Raw genomic sequence first — 19,963 nt, forward strand, 5'->3', positions numbered from 1 at the left:
AAGAGGTACAGCCAGAATGCTCCTGAGAAGGGTGAAGGGCAAGACTTCATCTGAGGTACTTTGGACATGTTATCACGTGGGACCAGTGCCTGGAGAAGGATATCATGCTTGGTAAAGTAGAGCGTAAGTAAAAAAGAGGAAGACCCAGAGTGAGATGGAGTCACACAGTGGCTGCAACAATGGGCTCAAACATAGCAACAATTATGAGGATGGCACAGGAAAAGGCAGTGTTTTTGTTTTGCCATACATAGGGTTGCTATGAGTTGGAACTGACTGAACTGCACATAACAACATTGCTAATATATAGAAATGCAATTGAATTTTTTTTTTTTTTAATTTTTATTAAGCTTCAAGTGAACATTTACCATTCCAATCAGTCTGTCACATGTAGGTTTACATACATCTTACTCCCTTCTCCCACTTGCTCTCCCCCTATTGAGTCAGCCCTTACAGTCTCTCGTTTCGTGCCAATTTTACCTTCTTCCCTCTCTCTCTATCTTCCCATCCCCCCTCCAGTCAAGAGTTGCCAACACACTCTCCTGTGTCCACCTGATTTAATTAGCTCACTCTTCATCAGTATCTCTCTCCCCCCCACTGACCAGTCCTTTTCATGCCTGATGATTTGTCTTCGGGGATGGTTCCTGTCCTGTGCCATCAGAAGTTCTGGGGAGCATTGTCTCTGGGATTCCTCTAGTCGCAATCATACCATTAGGTGTGGTCTTTTAATGAGAATTTGGGGTCTGCATCCCATTGGTCTCCTGCTCCCTCAGGAGTTGTCTGTTGTGTTCCCTGACAGGGCAGACATCGATTGTGGCCGGGCACCAACTAGTTCTTCTGGTCTCAGGATATTGTAGGTCTCTGGTTCATGTGGCCCTTTCTGTCTCTTGGGTTCTTAGTTGTCGTGTGACCTTGGTGTTCTTCCTTTGCCTTTGCTCCCGGTGGGTTGAGACCAATTAATGTATTTTAGATGGCTGCTTGTTGGCATTTAGGACCCCAGGTGCCACAATTCAAAGTGGGATGCAGAGTGTTTTCATAATAGAATTGTTTTGCCCATTGATTTAGAAGTCCTCTCAAACCAAGTTCCCCAGACCCCAGCCCCTGCTTCACTATCCTTTGAAGCTTTCATTTTATCTCGGAAACCTCTTTACTTTTAATCCTGTCCAATTAGGCTGACCTTCCATGTTTTGAGTGTTGTCTTTCCCTTCACCCAAAGCAGTTCCCATCTACAGATTGATCAATAAAAAGCCCTCTCCCTCCCTCCCTCCCCCCTTTGTAACCACAAAAGTATGTGTTCTTTTCCGTTTTTTCTATTTCTCAAGATCCTATAATAGTGGTCTTATACAATATTTGTCCTTTTGCAACTGACTCATTTCGCTCAGCATAATGCCTTCCAGATTCCTCCATGTTATGAAGTGTTTCAGAGATTCGTCACTGTTCTTTATCGATGCGTAGTATTCCATTGTGTGAATATACCACAATTTATTTACCCATTCATCCGTTGATGGACATCTTGTTTGCTTCCAGCTTTTTGCTATTGTAAACAGAGCTGCAATAAACATGGGTGTGCATATATCTGTTTGTGTGAAGGGTCTTGTATTTTTAGGGTATATTCCGAGGAGTGGGATTTCTGGGTTGTATGGTAGTTCTATTTCTAACTGTTTAAGATAACGCCAGATGGATTTCCAAAGTGGTTGTACCATTTTACAACCCCACCAGCAGTGTATGAGAGTTCCAGTCTCTCCGCAGCCTCTCCAACATTTATTATTTTGTGTTTTTTGAATTAATGCCAGTCTATGGAATCTCATCGTAGTTTTAATTTGCATTTCTCTAATGACTAATGATCGAGAGCATTTTCTCATGTATCTGTTGGCTGCCTGAATATCTTCCTTAGTGAAATGTGTGTTCATATCCTTTGCCCACTTCTTGATTGGGTTGTTTGTCTTTTTGTGGTTGAGTTTTGACAGAATCATGTAGATTTTAGAGATCAGGCGCTGGTCTGAGATGTCATAGCTGAATATTCTTTCCCAGTCTGTAGGTGGTCTTTTTACTCTTTTGGTGAAGTCTTTAGATGTGCATAGGTGTTTGATTTTTAGGAGCTCCCAGTTATCTGGTTTCTCTTCATCATTTTTGGCAATGTTTTGTATTCTGTTTATGCCCTGTATTAGGGCTCCTAGGGTAGATCCTATTTTTTCTTCCATGATTTTTATCGTTTTAGTCTTTATGTTTAGGTCTTTGATCCACTTGGAGTTAGTTTTTGTGCATGGTGTGAGGTATGGGTCCTGTTTCATTCTTTTGCAAATGGATATCCAGGTATGCCAGCACCATTTGTTAAAAAGACTATTATTTCCCCAATTGACTGACACTGGTCCTTTGTCAAATATCAGCTGCTCATACATGGATGGATTTATATCTGGATTCTCAATTCTGTTCCATTGGTCTATGTGCCTGTTGTTGTACCAGTACCAGGCTGTTTTGACTACTGTAGCTATATAATAGGTTCTGAAATCAGGTAGAGTGAGGCCTCCCACTTTCTTCTTCTTTTTCAGTAATGTTTTGCTTATCCGGGGGTTCTTTCCTTTCCATATGAAATTAGTGATTTGTTTCTCTATGCCCTTAAAGTATGACATTGGTATTTGGATTGGAAGTGCGTTGTATGTATAAATGGCTTTTGGTAGAATAGACATTTTTACTATGTTAAGTCTTCCTATCCATGAGCAGGGTATGTTTTTCCATGTAAGTGTGTCCTTTTGAATTTCTTGTAGCAGAGTTTTATAGTTTTCTTTGTATAGGTCTTTTACATCCTTGGTAAGATTTATTCCTAAGTATTTTATCTTCTTGGGGGCTACTGTGAATGGTATTGATTTGGTTATTTCCTCTTCGGTGTTCTTTTTGTTGATGTAGAGGAATCCAAGTGATTTTTGTATGTTTATTTTATATCCTGAGACTCTTCCAAACTCTTCTATTAGTTTCAGTAGTTTTCTGGAGGATTTCTTAGGGTTTTCCATGTATACGATCATGTCATCTGCAAATAGTGATAGCTTTACTTCCTCCTTACCAATCTGGATACCCTTTATTTCTTTGTCTAGCCTAATTGCTCTGGCTAGGACTTCAAGTACGATGTTGAATAAGAGTGGTGATAAAGGGCATCCTTGTCTGGTTCCCGTTCTCAAGGGAAATGCTTTCAGGTTCTCTCCATTTAGAGTGATATTGGCCGTCGGCTTTGCATATATGCCCTTTATTATGTTGAGGAATTTTCCTTCAATTCCTATTTTGGTGAGAGTTTTTATCATAAATGGGTGTTGGACTTTGTCAAATGCCTTTTCTGCATCAATTGATAAGATCATGTGGTTTTTGTCTTTTGTTTTATTTATGTGATGGATTACATTAATGGTTTTTCTGATATTAAACCAGCCTTGCATACCTGGTATAAATCCCACTTGATCAGGGTGAATTATTTTTTTGATGTGTTGTTGGATTCTATTGGCTAGAATTTTATTAAGGATTTTTGCATCTATGTTCATGAGGGATATAGGTCTAAAATTTTCTTTTTTTGTAATGTCTTTACCTGGTTTTGGTATCAGGGAGATGGTAGCTTCATAGAATGAGTTGGGTAGTATTCCGTCTTTTTCTATACTTTGAAATACCTTCAATAGTAATGGTGTTAAGTCTTCCCTGAAGGTTTGGTAGAACTCTGCAGTGAAGCCATCTGGGCCAGGACTTTTTTTTGTTGGGAGTTTTTTGATTACCGTTTCAATCTCTTTTTTTGTTATGGGTCTATTTAATTGTTCTACTTCTGAATGTGTTAGTTTAGGTAAGTAGTATTGTTCCAAGAATTTATCCATTTCTTCTAGGTTTTCAAATTTGTTAGAGTACAATTTTATGTAGTAATCTGATATGATTCTTTTGATTTCATTTGGTTCTGTTGTGATGTGGTCCTTCTCGTTTCTTATTCGGGTTGTTTCCTTTCCTGTTTTTCTTTAGTCAGTCTAGCCAATGGTTTATCAATTTTGTTAATTTTTTCAAAGAACCAGCTTTTGGCTTTGTTAATTCTTTCAATTGTTTTTCTGTTCTCTAATTCATTTAGTTCAGCTCTAATTTTTATTATTTGTTTTCTTCGGGTGCCTGATGGATTCTTTTGTTGCTCACTTTCTATTTGCTCAAGTTGTCGGGACAGTTCTCTGATTTTGTCCCTTTCTTCTTTTTGTATGTGTGCATTTATCGATATAAATTGGCCTCTGAGCACTGCTTTTGCTGTGTCCCAGAGGTTTTGATAGGAAGTATTTTCATTCTCGTTGCTTTCTAAGAATTTCCTTATTCCCTCCTTGATGTCTTCTATAACCCAGTCTTTTTTCAGGAGGGTATTGTTCATTTTCCAAGTATTTGATTTCTTTTCCCTAGTTTTTCTGTTATTGATTTCTAGCTTCATTGCCTTGTGGTCTGAGAAGATGCTTTGTAATATTTCGATGTTTTGGATTCTGGAAAGATTTGTTTTATGCCCTAATATGTGGTCTATTCTAGAGAATGTTCCATGTGCGCTAGAAAAAAAGTATATTTTGCAGCAGTTGGGTGGAGAGTTCTGTATAAGTCAATGAGGTCAAGTTGGTTGATTGTTGTAAGTAGGTCTTCCGTGTCTCTATTGAGCTTCTTACTGGATGTCCTGTCCTTCTCCGAAAGTGGTGTGTTGAAGTCTCCTACTATATATGTGGAGGTGTCTATCTCACTTTTCAATTCTGTTAAAATTTGATTTATGTATCTTGCAGCCTTGTCATTAGGTGCGTAAATATTTAATATGGTTATGTCTTCCTGATCAATTGTCCCTTTTATCATTATATAGTGTCCTTCTTTATCCTTTGTGGTGGATTTAAGTCTAAAGTCTATTTTGTCAGAAATTAATATTGCTACTCCTCTTCTTTTTTGCTTATTGTTTGCTTGATATATTTTTTTCCATCCTTTGAGTTTTAGTTTGTTTGTGTCTCTAAGTCTAAGGTGTGTCTCTTGTAGGCAGCATATAGATGGATCGTGTTTTTTTATCCAGTCCGTGACTCTCTGTCTCTTTATTGGTGCATTTAGTCCATTTACATTCAGCGTAATTATAGATAAGTAAGTTTTTAGTGCTGTCATTTTGATGCCTTTTTATGTGTGTTGTTGGCCATTTCATTTTTCCACATGCTTTTTTGTGCTGAGACGTTTTTCTTAGTAGCTTGTGAGATCCTCATTTTCATAATGTTTAACTTTGTGTTTATTGAGTCGTTACGTTTTTCTTGGCTTTTTTCTTGAGTTATGGAATTGATATTCCTTTTTGTGGTTACCTTTTTATTTACCCCTATTTTTCTAAGTATAAACCTAACTTGTATCCTTCTATTTCGCCTTGTATCACTCTCCATCTGGCAGTTCAATGTCTCCTATATTTAGTCCCTCTTTTTGATTATTTTGATCGTTTATCTATTGATTTCCATGATTTCCTGTTGTGTGTATTATTTTGTTTATTTATTTATTTTTTAGAATTAGTCTTAATTTGTTTGTTTTTGTGCTTTCCCTGTTTGAGTTGCGTTGATATCAGGACGTTCTGTTTTGTGACCTTGTATTGTGCTGGTAGCTGATATTATTGGTCATCCGGCCAAACAATCTCCTTTAGCATTTCTTGCAGTCTTGGTTTAGTTTTTGCAAATTCTCTAAACTTGTGTTTATCTGTAAATATCTTAATTTCTCCTTCATATTTCAGAGAGAGTTTTGCTGGATATATGATCCTTGGTTGGCAGTTTTTCTTGTTTAGTGCTCTGTATATGTCGTCCCATTCCCTTCTTGCCTGCATGGTTTCTGCTGAGTAGTCTGAACTTATTCTTATTGATTCTCCCTTGAAGGAAACCTTTCTTTTCTCCCTGGCTGCTTTTAAAATTTTCTGTTTGTCTTTGGTTTTGGCAAGTTTGATGATGATATGTCTTGGTGTTTTTCTTTTTGGATCAATCTTAAATGGGGTTTGATGAGCATCTTGGATAGATATCCTTTCTTCTTTCATGATGTCAGGGAAGTTTTGTGTCAGGAGTTCTTCAACTATTTTCTCTGTGTTTTCTGTCCCCCCTCCCTGTTCTGGGACTCCAATCACTCGCAAGTTATCCTTCTTGATGGAGTCCCACATGATTCTTAGGGTTTCTTCATTTTTTTAAATTCTTTTATCTGATTTTTTTTCAGCTATGTTGGTGTTGTTTCCCTGGTCCTCCAGAAGTCCCAGTCTACATTCTAATTTCTCGAGTCTGCTCCTCTGACTTTCTATTGCGTTGTCTAATTCTGTAATTTTATTGTTAATCTTTTGGATTTCTACGTGCTGTCTCTCTATGGATTCTTGCAACTTGTTAATTTTTCCACTATGTTCTTGAATAATCTTTTTGAGTTCTTCAACAGTTTTATCAGTGTGTTCCTTGGCTTTTTCTGCAGTTAGCCTAATTTCATTTGTGATATCTTTAAGCATTCTGTAAATTAGTTTTTTATATTCTGTATCTGATAATTCCAGGATTGTATCTTCATTTGGGAAAGATTTTGATTCTTTTGTTTGGGGGGTTGGAGAAGCTGTCATGGTCTGTTTCTTTATGTGGTTTGATATGGACTGCTGTCTCCGAGCCATCACTGGGAAACTAGATTTTCCAAGTAGTCGGCTAAAAAAAAATGCAGTCAGATCCCTATCTGAATTCTCTCTCTGGCTCCGGGTATTCGGATGTTAATGGAGTCGCCTGGGGAGGGTGGGGGAGGGATCTGAGAGCTAGGAGTGTAGCACCACAGAATATAGAGCTGAACAACACGTTCACGCTCCGCCCCCGTTCGCCAAAATCCGGGCTGGACGGGTCCCTGGCTAGGACACTGCTTTCCTTGTTCGGAAACCAGTCAATTCCTCCTGGGGACTTCCTCCGGTGCGCGGCACCGCTCGTGGGCACTGGGTGGGCGTTTCCCACACGAACGGGTGGGCCCGCCCCCAGGGTCTATTCAGGCGATTATAATTAGGTCCCGCGGTCACGCCCCGCCTGTGCGTGCACCCAAATCCCAGCGGGATGACTTCCGGGTTAAGACGCTGCTTTCCCTGTACAGGAACCAGTCACTTCCTCCCCGGGACTTCTCCTTCCAGAGCGCCACACCTCTCGCGTGAACTGGTTTGGGGTCACCTGCACGGCCAGGTGGGCCCGCCCCCTGGGTCAATTCAGGGCAATAAAAATGGACTCCGCGCTCACGCCCCGCTCGTGCGCGCACCCAAGCCCCGGCAAGACGACACTCTGTCTGGGACGCTACTTTCTGCGCTTCGGGACCAATCAGTTCCTCCCGGGGACTTCTCCTTCCGGTGTGCCACACCTCTCGCGCAAACTGGGAGGGCGTCACTCGCACGACCAGGTGGTCCCGCCCCCTGGGTCAATTCAGGGTAATAAAAATGGACCCCGCGCTCATGCCCCGCCCGCGCGCGCGTGCCGAGATCCCAGTGGAATGGCTGCCCGTCTGGGATGCTGCTTTCCCTGTTTTGAGACCAGACACTTCCGGGGATTTCTCCCTCTGGTGTGCCGTGCCACACGCGCGGACTGGGTGTTCGTCCTCCCGCACGAACGTGTGGGCCCCGCCCTGGGGTCACTTTAGGGAAATATAGTTGACCCCCCACCCGCTCGCGCCCCGTCGGCTTCTCGCCTAACTCCCGGCGGGACGGCACCCCAGCTGGGACGCTGTTCTCCCCCCTCCCAGATCAGTCACTGCCTCCCGGGTGCTTCTCCCTCCGGCTGCGCCCCTACGCCGCCCGCGCCAACCTGCTAGGCTTCCTCCCGGGATGGGTTCGGGGGGGGAAGGGGTGGGCCCCCTTTCTGTGCCGTCTGCCCCGCTGGGCTCTGCCCCCGATCGAGCTCCGAAGGTCACCTGCCTGGTGCGCTGGCTCCTAGTTCTGAAAACAGTCGCTGTCTGCCCGTATTTGTTCGTTTTCCGTCTCTAAGTCTGTGCTGCTTGTTCAGAGTTCGTAGATTGTTATGTATGTGATCGATTCCCTTGTTTTTCCGAGTCTTTGTTGCAAGAGGGATCCGCGGTAGCGTCCACCTAGTCCGCCATCTTGGCCCCCGCCTCGCAATTGAATTTTTTGTGTTGATTGTTAAGCTGCAACTTTGCTGAAATTTTAAGTTAGCTCTAATATATTTTTTATGGATTTTCCATACACAAATTTATATAAACTTTTAGTAGTTTTATCTCTTCCTTTCCAACATGGTTACCTTTTATTTCATTGTCTGACTGATTGCTCTGCTCTGAATCTCCACTATAATATTCAATAGAAATGGCTAGAGAGAACATTCTTCTCTTATTCTTGATATTTGGAGGAAAATATTAATTCTTTCAGCATTATGTATGATGTTAGCTGTGGGTTTTCGTTTTTATGAAAAAAAAAAGATTTTTCAGCAGAGCATGTAGTCATCATATTGTATCATAAACTTGTAATTTCTTATATCCAGCTGACACTTGAAATCATTTAAATTTGAGGAATCTTGTCAAAAATAAAAGTTAATTTGCAGTATGTTAAGAAAAGGGGATTTTGGGGGTGCCATTTGTCACATCAAGGAGTTGGTTTCCAAAAGAATTAGAAGAAAGGTATCTTAGTAATCTAGTGCTGCTTTAACAGAAATTCCACAAGTGGATGGCTTTAACAAAGAGAAATTTATCCTCTCACTATCTAGTAGGCTACAAGTCCAAATTCAGAGCATCAGCTCCAGGGGAAGGCTTTCTGTCTCTGTCGGCTCGGGAGGAAGGTCCTTGTCATCAATCTTGCCTTGGTCTGGGAACATCTCAGCACAGGAACCTCAGGTCCAAAGGATCTGCTCTGCTCGCAGCACTGCTTTCTTGGTGGTATGAGGTCCCCGTGTCTCTCTGCTAGCTTCTCTCTTTTATATCTCAAAGAGATTGGCTTAAGACAGTAGCTAATCTTGTAGATCTCCTCAATATAACTACTGCTAATCCATTTTATGACATCATAGTGATAGGATTTACAACACATAGGGAAATCACATCAGATGATAAAGTGGTAGACAATCACGAAATCATACAAGGGGATCATGACCTAGCCAAATTGATAGATATTTTGGGGAGACATAATTCAATCCATGACAAAAGGTCTAGGAAGGAGTCACAAACTTGAATGCCATATGGATCAAGGAGGTAACAGAAATATATAAAGGGTTAAGACAAAGATTAATCATTTGAAAAGTGCATGTTTTGTGAAAGGCTCGAAATTCAAATATATTTCTAAAGCACTTTTACCAATATATATATATATCTACTGGACTACTTCTTCCCAAGTTCAGTGATTTACAACTGTTGATGTAGAAAGATAAGAGAACATGGCAGCTAAACTCAGACTGCTGGAGCAACAGTGTTAGTAATACATTCCTCAGGGCCATGGCTTTCTAATGCTCAGTTAGCAGTTGCATTCTGCCTATGGTATAATAACTTTTTATACTGGAACATTTAGTAAAATTGCATTATATTCATCAGTAATGTCTTCATGGTGCCTTAAAAAAACAAAGGATAAAAGAAGCAGTCCTATCCCTTCCAGAAAATAGTAGCCAAGGTGTGAAAGAACCAATAGAGCTATTATCCATGATAGGTGCCAGGTAACAGCAGAGAAGCAGGCTGTAGTGTGAAATGACCCGGGAGAGGATATAAGCCAAGCACCCTTTCCTCAGTTTTAAGAATAATGGCCCAGGTGGAAGGGAGCATAGGATCAAAATGCTGCTAATATGTGTAATTGTACTTGATTCATCTTATTGGAATATCTTTCTTAATGGTTCCCAGGATATTACCTGCTCTGGAGACATGTGAGTTATATTATCATACTGAAAATACCTGAAAATCATTTTGAAATTTATTTATGATACAATATACTAGTAATTTAGTGTAACTACTGGGTATATGTACTTAAAGACCTCGGTTACTAACCAAAACGTCAGCAGTTCAAATCTACCAGACGCTTCTTGGAAACAACATGGAGCACTTCTGCTCTATCCTATAGGGTCATTATGTGTCAGAATCGACCTGACAGGGAAGAGTTTGATTTGCTTTTTTTACTGGGTGCCTGGTGCCCCTGGGTGATGCAAATGATTAAACTATTCAGCTGCTAATTAAAAGATTTGAGGTTTAAATCCACTCAGAGATGCCTCAGAAGAAAGGCCTGGTGATGTATTTCCAAAAAGTGAGCCATCGAAAACCCTGTGAAGCACTGTTCTACTCTGACACACATCGGGTTGCCATGAGTCAGAGTAAATTTGACAGTGACTATTTATTTATTTACTGTGTATGAGTCAAAATCGACTAGATGGCAGTAGGTTTAGGTTTTTGATTGTATATTGTACACGCTTTTTTTTGTTTAAAATTCAAGCTCTGCTCCACTCAGATTTATTTGACACATATTCTTCCTAAATTTTAAGCTTATTTTTCCTTAGCTATTAGAATTTTTTTAATCTTTCTGAAAAAAAAAATGGAATTCTGAAATATCTAAAATGTAATGTATTAACTTGTGAAAAATGATTCAAGTGATTTAAGGCTTTTTTGTCAAAAAAACTACAAAAGGCATTATTTTAATTTTACATGGTTTTTATACACTAGATATTTAATATACAATTCAGAAACTCAAGTTTTACTACATCTAGAAAGACAAAAAAACAAAACACTAAATCTTTAATATTGCTTGGACTGTTTGTATGTTATGTTATTCCAGCACTATCTCCTGTATATGATTTGGAAATGAAATTAACTTATTCATTTTCTTTGGAAAGTTATCTACTACTTCATTACCACTATTTTAAACATACATCTGGCAATATGACAGTAACAATTTTTAAGTCTAAAGTGGCTTTGACATGACCTCTGGGAACATCTAGCTCAATTGGCATAACATAGTTTATGAAGAAAATGTCCTACATTCTCTTTTGGTGAGTAGCATCTGGGGTCTTAAAAGCCGGTGAGTGGCCATCTAAGATACTCCATTGGTCTGACCCCTTGAGGAGCAAGGGAGCATAAAGAAAATTAAAGATACAAGGGAAAGATTAGTCCAAAGGATTAATAGACCACCTCTACCGCAGCCTCCACCAGACTGAGTCCAGTGCATCTAGATGGTACCTGGCTACCATCACTGACTGCTCTGACAGGAATTACAATAGAGGATCCCAGGCAGAGCTGCAGAAAAATGTAGAACAAAATTCTAACTCACAAAAAAAGACCAGACTTGCTGGCCTGATAGAGACTGGAGAAACCCAAGAATATGGCCCCCAGACACGCTTTTAGCTCAGTAATGAGGTCACTCCTGAAGTTCACACTTTAGCCAAAGATTAGATGGGCCCATGAAACAAAATGAGACTAAAGGGGCACAACAGCCCAGGTGCAAGGACTAGAAAGCAAGAGGGGATAGGGAAGCTGGTAATAGAGAACCCAAGGTCAAGAAGGGAGAGTGGTGACAAGTTGTGGGATTGTTAAGCAAAGTCATAAAACAATATTGCATTAATTGTTTAATGAAAAGCTAGTTTGTTCTGTAAACCTTCATCTAAGATACAATTTAAAAAAGAGAGAGAAAAAAAAGTGGCTTTGAGAATTTTGTAGTGCATAAAACAGTTTATTTTTTTGTCTTAAAAGCATTATTATTTGATGTTAAATTTATTATACTGTTTAAGGTATGACATATCTAAGGATAACTTAAGGATTATAAATAATGCTATATTCATCATATCAGTGTCTTCATTGTGTCAAAGAGAAGCTCTGCAGTGATACAACTCCATAAAAGACATTTACCAATCCCTAATTTTTTTTTCCTTTTAAAACATTTTAATTGGAAAATTAACATCATTTTTTATTGTTCTCAGAAGCACATCTAATAAGCTAGCAACATTTTTAATGGTAGCAAATCACACTTTGTTTTTCAAAACAAGTCAAATAATTGTGTTCCTGAGAAGGTAAACATTTTTTCCTGGTACTATTTCAAAACTCTAGACAAATCACTTATAAATCATAATTTTGCAGTGTTCTGATATTATCTAAAACTAACAATCTTTCACTCTAGAAAGTTTCCCTCACAATCATGGGTAAACTTTACTCCTGTAGACAAGAAGCTTCAACAACAAGAAAAGACTATTTCTTATTAACAAACAAAACAACTTTCAAAGTCTATGTATTTAAAATTTTCAAGGACTTTAGTTTTAATAATAATCCACAAAGTAGTAAACATGTGAAAATTGCCAATAGCAAAGATTGAGATTGTAAAAATCTTGGTCATTAGTGTTGTACTTGAATAATCTTGGAACATGAAAGCAGAGGAGCCCACAGAAGATGTAATTTTGGCTTTATATTTGCTTGTTTTCATGTATCACTTGCACAGTGGAAGCACAAATACCTTCAGCAAACATTTATCGCCAAATTGACAATTTGAGAAAGATAATGGCTTTTTGATTAATTACAAGTTGTGAACTTAGTTATGTCCCTTTATCCATCCACCATTGGTTGAGCAATCCGAGCATGGATAAATGATGAGTGTAAGATTCACCACTGTGGGATTCAGTCTACATGCTGGTCTAATTAGAATCACACAAGAATGTTAATTATTACTATCATAATTTTTCCAGCTCTTATGTTCTTTGAATGTAGCACGTATTTTGCACATGCTTTGCTTTTAGCCAAGTGATATTTCTAGGAGATATAAGTGTTAGTACAAGTCTTTTATTATTACTTTTATTCCCCATAGTTATGTGAAATTTATCTGTACTATTAGGAAACCATCATCCACAACTATACTGAAAATCCACTGCCTCCTAGAATAACTCACTTAAGACTCTCAAGTTTCACTTTTTTCATCTATGGAATGGGAATAATAAGCTCATAATATATAGGGTTGCTGGGGAAAATATATTAAATAATATTTAAAGTGCCTAGACAATTCTAATCACATGGTAAGCATTGAATAATGTAATATAATCCTCACATTCATTCTTATCTCCACACTCTTTTCCTTGTTTCTGATAAATCATCAATCTTTTTTGATATCTTTATCATCTTTTTCTTTTGAACATAGAACTGTCATCACAGTATCCCAATCCAGGGACTCATCAACTTCCTGCAAAACTCACGTCTCAGAGATATAGACATTGTTTCTGCTTTTTAATGCCATTGAGGGAGTGATAAAAGTTCTGATCTGAAGGTGAGTGTGAAATACAACAAGACAACATGCATATGACATGCAAAGACAACATGGTCAAAATACCACGTAAGATTTCCATCCTGTAGCCATGGTCCCCTGGAACAAAAGCTCCAAGTCATGGACCATGCCAGGTCATACAAGCGTATGTAGCACATGGTGTTTTGGGAAAGAATGAGTTTTACCTTCAGTCATCAGAACTTCTGACTTCTCCTCATTAGAAAACACACTTCCTTCCTGGATGTGGGGTTCAGCTTGAGAAATATACTTAATGCTAGCCATTCAGTTACTTCCCAGAGCCTCTATTTCCATATTTTTAAATTGTTGCCAGTAGACAAGGTACTCTTTAAAGGGAAACCAGCCTGCATCAGTGATCAGTACATTATTTTTATACTTTAACATTCACCTCACATTAATTGCAGTAAATGTTTCTCTAAAATGATAAAGAGATAAGACTGGAGAGCAGAAATGACTAGCTAAAAGAAGAAACAGAAGGTGAAATGGTGAAGGACCCATATACAGCCACAAAAGTCTTCCATCATAGAGCGATCACTTGTTTATAATATGCCTAACTATGGGCAAATATATGATCACTATGAGCCAAATATATAAAATAAGTATACTAGTAATTGCTGTGGAATCCCTGCATAGTGCAAATGGTTAATGAGCCTCAGAAGTAAGTCCTGCTGATCTACTTCCAAAAAACCTTGTGGAGCATAGTTCTGTTCTGACACACATGAGGTCCACATGAGTCAGAATCAACTTCATGGTAACAGGTACTTGTTTCCTGGTAGCATTTGTTCTACAGAAGAGTTGAGAGGATTTCAAATAAGGCATGGAAGGTACTTCGTTGTTGTCACTGTTGTTAGGTGCCACTGAGTCTATTTTCAACTCATATCGATCCCATGTGACAGAGTAGAACTACTCCATATGGTCTTCTAGGGTGTAATCTTTACGTTAGCAGATTTTCAGGTCTCTCACCAGCAGAGCTACTGGGTGGCTTTGAACTGCCAACCTTCCGGTTAGTAGTCCAATTCTAAACCATTGTACCACCTTGGTCAGAACACTCAATATTCTAAGTTATCAGAACAGATCTTCGGATGTTCAGAGACTGTTCAGAAATAAAAACCAACAAGAAAAAGATGTAATTCCATCTGGTGTTTATTTGCATGACCCATAATCCTAGAGTATTTAACTTCCAACATAGAGCAGGGACAGGGAGAGAGAACTGGAGATACCTAACTGATAAGACTTGCATCTGTTTCACACTGCGTGAATAAACACCTACTTCAAGTTTCTTCTTCTCTTCCTCCATAGATTTCCCAGAGGAAAATGACACCAGGAAATCACTCCACAGTGACTGAGTTCATCCTCGCTGGGCGAACAGACAAACCAGAACTCCAGCTGCCCCTCTTTCTTTTCTTCCTGGGAGTCTATGTGATCACAGTGGTGGGGAATCTGGGCATGATCACACTGATTGTGCTCAGTTCTCACCTGCACACTCCCATGTACTATTTCCTCAGCAGTTTGTCCTTCATTGATCTCTGCTATTCCACTGTCATTACCTCCAAAATGCTGGTGAACTTTGTGACAGAGAAGAACATAATCTCCTACCCTGAATGCATGACTCAGTTCTACTTCTTCATTTTTTTTATTGTATCAGAATGTCATATGTTAGGTGTTATGGCTTATGATCGTTATGTTGCCATTTGTAATCCATTGCTTTACAATGTCGCCATGTCTTCTCAGGTCTGCTCCCGGTTGGTAGGTGAAGTATACATGATGGGCTTGATTAGTGCCACAGTTAATACAGGTTGCATGCTAAGAGTGGTTTTCTGCAAGGCTAAAATAATCAACCATTACTTCTGTGATGTTCTCCCACTACTGGAGCTCTCCTGCTCCAGCACTTATATCAATGTAGTGGTAGTTTTGTGCTTCAGTGCGTTTAATACTCTTGCACCAACCTTGACTGTCCTTGGCTCCTATGCCTCCATCATTGCCAGCATCCTGCGAATTAGCTCCACTGAGGGCAGGCCCAAAGCCTTCAGGACATATAGCTCCCACATTTTGGCTGTTACAATCTTCTATGGTTCTGCAGCATTCATGTACCTGCAGCCATCAAATGTCAGCTCCATGGACCAAAGCAAATTGTCCTCTGTGTTTTACACCATTATTGTGCCCATGCTGAACCCCCTGATCTATAGCCTGAGGAATAAGGATGTCAAAGTTGCTCTCAATAAAATCATTGAGAAAAGACTATTTTGCATTAACAAAGGTTTATAAATCTTGGTGAAGACTCAGTATGAAAGGAGTCCAGACACTGCAACATATATACAGAAGTAGTGACATTCTTGCCAACACTTGATTATTTGGAAGACAGTTCCCAAGGATAAGACTGGATTCATAGTGTCATATGCAAGGCTATCTGTCACAAGGCGGGCAAAGTCAATTCTAGGAAGGCCCAGATGTCACCCCTAGTAATCCATATTACCTCTAATCTTTTTTTTTATTTTATTTTTTTTAGCCTTCAAAGGCCTTCATATGGGGAGATTATAATTTACATACATGGGGATTTGGCACTTTGTTAGGTAAGGCTTAGCTATCATAATTCATAGAATGATCTCTTTGGTCTATATCCTTTGATCGTCTGAATAGGTTGTGTTTTGGCCCTTGTTTCTAATAAGTGTACAAATAAAATTTTCAGGAAAAAAATTGATCTCTAAAGTAAATAATTTTTAACCATTTCAAATTTACAAAGTTCATTCCTACTAGTGACTAAGTGTAGAAAACTGTATTAAGAAATGTGGGGGCAGATGATAGATGGTAGGATGTAATTCCTGCCCACAAGATGGTAACTCTATGGTGGAAGAGATTGATAGACTAATCAGGGCTGAATACGTTAAGTGTATTTTTGCTTGTTTTTATACAACATGCTTTTCTTCACAGTTTTAGTATTTTACTGCCACCTCCATTTCCCTGAGAATCCTGTATTCTTTTTTCCCTGTTACTAAATTTTTTTCTTTTTGTCCATATTATAGAATCAGACATGTAGAAGTGACATTTTTTTGACTATGCATTGAAATCATATGAATCAGTTATTCATGTTTGGTGGCTTCAAACCCCTGACCTTTCAGTTAGTAGTCTGGTGCTTTACCCATTGTGCAACCAAGACTCCTTATATAATTATTAATTAGCATAATTTTCTACAGGTTTTATGTATTACATTGTTACTAAATGTGTGCCCTTCCCACTCTAATTTTTTAAAATGACATAAAAATAAACAGATTAGTAGAAGTGCCCCATAAATTTTCCAGGGAGCACCTGGCAGATTTGAACTGCTGACCTTTTGGTTAGCAGCCGAAGCACTTAACCACTACGCCACCAGGGTTTCCAAACAGATTAAAGGCCACATCAATCATTAATTAAAACATTTAAGGTAAACTCAATTAAGCAAATTATTGCAATTACTTTATCTATTATTGTAATTATTATATGATGAGATAACACTTAAAAAATCTTTTGATGAATATTTAAAAATATAGATTTCATACCTAGCAATGTAATTCAGTCTTTATAGATAATTTAAATAATCTTTATAATGCATATGTTTCCAGTTTTTTAAAACAATTTTCTTTTACTTTTAAAAGAAAAAAAGCATTATCTCTCCACGGTAGGCATGTTAGGAACTCAAAGCAATATCTGCAAGATGCTTTCATTCAGCCTCCAAATTAAAATATTCCAAGTATTATTGTTTGACGTGTACATCTTAATGTTTAAATAGTGTTAGTAGAGATCACTGGAGGGGAGTACCTTTTAAATCTTATATCTTAGGTTGTTTTCTTTTCTCGGTGGGAAATCCATCTAGAAAATATATTTCATCCATGTCTTCGACATTTCCTGAAATTTTGCATGTTTAAAAATACAAATAGATTACCATGAAGCTCACTGGAGCTCTAACAATGTCTGTCACATCTTTAAAATTCAGATTGAAACAAGAACAATAAATTACACTTATGTGAGAATATTAAATACTTGAGAGCCAATGGGCAAAAGGGGAAATTCTACTTGTTTAGTTTCCCAAGATTTGATACCTGTGAGATATGAATCTAGTGGGAGGTCATTATGATTGTTTATTTCTAATCAGACACATAGCATCTATACCCAGAGAATAAATTCTCTCTATCAACCAACCAATGCAAAGGGCCTTGGGCATCAGTATCGTGAAATCAAGACTAGTGACTCATAATAATTGCCAAAGGAGACTTTACTAGGTTATGTGTCACACATCATCAATGAGTACTGCAAGGTTAGTATTCAGAACTATCCAACAGGATCATCAGAATTATTTTCCTCTCCAGAACAAAGGAGGAGAAAAATCTACAGAGCAGAACTCTTTAGGAAGAAGGAAGTTTATGTTGAATCCCAGTCTTTGACTTTCAGAATATTAGATTCCTCTGCTCTAGCCTTCGTCCCAATGTACTTAATGATGAACATAACTAATTATGTATCTCTACTTGTCCTCTGTCTTAGTTATCTAGTGCTGGTATATCAGAAATACTACAAATGGATGGCTTTAACAAACAGAAATTTATTTCCTCACAGTTTAAGAGGCTAAAAGTCCAAATTCAGGCTGGCAGCCCTAGGGGAAGGTTTTCCTTCTCTTTTGTCTCTGGAGAAAGGTTCTTGTCTTTTCTTATCTTCTGCTCCAGGGTGATCTTCTTCTTCTGACTTGGCATCTCTCTCCCCCCATCTCTGCTCCTCTGGCTTGCTTAATCTCTTTTATATCTCAGAAGAGATTGATTCAACATAAGCTTGCCCTAATCCTGCCTCATTAACATAACAGAGACAATCCATCCCCAACTAGGATTATAACCACAGACATAGATGTTAGGATTTATAACACGTATTTTGGGAGGATATAGTTCAATCCATGGCATCCTCACTCTAATATTCACACACAGGTTTCCTTATCATCTCCCTGTCCTCTCCATTATAAAATTATGGCAAACATTTCTTTGTTTGCACATTTCAGTCCAGGCACAGATATATCTCTGTTTACTGATACTTAGTCTGTGTTAACTTCTAACCTTCTTTCAGAGATTTCATTTAGCACATTTTTATTGAGATTCATTATATGCAAGTCATTGTGCTAGGCACTTTTTTAGTTTACAGTCTAGAGAAGAAGAAAAACCAGTAAATAAATCATGGTAAGTAATACAGAATTAAATGATTAAGTGCTAACTATAAATGTAAACAAATTCATGGCGATATAGAAAATGGTCTTATTAACTTGGTTCTTCTGCTGTGCCTTAAATATTATATTAGTTTTTATAGGGAGAAGAGGTAGAAGAAGAAGAAAGTTGAGGAACCATGATGAGTCAAAACCAAGAGCCTACCAAACACCCTTTTGTGGAAGAGCCAAAATATGCAATGTTGTTGGGAAATAAAATAAAAAGTTTATAATAAAAGTAATCTTTGAATAGCATGAAAATTGATTTGAACTTTATTTATAGACCATGGAGAATATTGATGACTTTTAAGAGTTTAATAATCAGTAAATTAATTGTAAATCTCTGTATTATTATGTGTATTAATGTACAAAGGACCAACAGGAAAGTGATGCTAAGAAAATAAATTACAGCCATGATTATGGAAATGAAAATTTTGGGCAAATGAAAGCTATTTTAGAGAGAAACTCAATAGATTGCAATTAAAACAACGCTAACATTTATGAAGTTCTTGCCAATAGCCAATAACTGTATTAAGTATCTTCCAGGTGTCACTTTATTTAGCTTTCACATCACATCCAGGACATAGATATTAACATTTGCTTTTTTTTTTTTTTTTCTAGAGGTTTGGAGAGTGGTAATACTTTGCCCAGGGTTACAGAGTAAGCACAAGTTGAGATCTGAATGCAAGACTGTCTAACAATAGCCCGTTGCTGTCAACTCAATTCCAAGTCATAGCAACGGTATAGCACAGAGTAGAACTGCTCCATATGGTTTCCAAGGATTGGGTTTGGATTGGATTCAAACTGCTGACTTTTTGGTTAGCAGCTGAGCTCTTAACCATTGTTAGTCTAACAATAGTCAGATTAAATTTATACAATCATGAAATACTGGAATTGAAAGAGGTATTGAAGATGACATATCTAATGTTTATCTAGTGCTTTTGTCCTTGAACAATATAAGCGCTAAGTGATAACTCAGGCTATGCTTGAACAGTTCCAATTGTGAGTACATGGCTGTACACTAAGGCATCTGATGGCATTCTGGGTGCGTCTCACTGCCAGAATGTTCTTACTTGTGTTGAAACAAAATTTATGTCTCCATGGTTTCCAGCAGTTAGTTTCACTTCAACCTTTTTAAGACATGTAAAAAAAAAAAGTCCAAAAAACCAAAAAATCAATTGTTGTAGAGTCGATTTTGACACCTAGTGACACTATATGACAGAATAGAAGTGCCCCATAGGGTTTCCAAGGCTGTAATCTGTACAGAGTCGATTGCCACATTCAATAGTCTGAAACCACCAATGACAGGAATGGAATGGGAGCAGTGTTGTAGCAAGTAAAAATGATCAAGAAAGTTTTCCATAAACAGAATTAAATACTGCTTGGCTTGCCATGTCATTTGGTGGGCAAGTCAGACTTACAGGGTGTATGATGTTGCATTCATATTTATTTATTCAATAGAAAATAAAAGGACATTAAATATACAAAAATATTAACTAAGGAATTGAAATAATGTATCAGGATATAGAAAATATATACATATGTATAAT

General features: G+C 38.2%; 1 protein-coding gene across 1 annotated transcript; it reads left to right on the top strand.

Moving 5' to 3' along the window:
* The first annotated feature begins 14,515 nt into the window (after positions 1–14,515).
* LOC126061048 (olfactory receptor 150-like) lies at positions 14,516–15,466 on the top strand. The gene has a single exon (XM_049857426.1). It carries the CDS (start codon positions 14,516–14,518, stop codon positions 15,464–15,466), a length of 951 nt encoding a protein of 316 aa, XP_049713383.1.
* The last annotated feature ends 4,497 nt before the right edge of the window (positions 15,467–19,963 follow it).

Source organism: Elephas maximus, chromosome 17 (assembly GCF_024166365.1).
Source record: "Elephas maximus indicus isolate mEleMax1 chromosome 17, mEleMax1 primary haplotype, whole genome shotgun sequence".
In the NCBI taxonomy this organism is placed as follows: Eukaryota; Metazoa; Chordata; class Mammalia; order Proboscidea; family Elephantidae; genus Elephas; species Elephas maximus.

What these genes read in the sequence shown, in the direction of transcription:
- LOC126061048 (XM_049857426.1), top strand. Translation starts at nt 14,516, where the DNA reads ATGACACCAGGAAATCACTCCACAGTGACTGAGTTCATCCTCGCTGGG.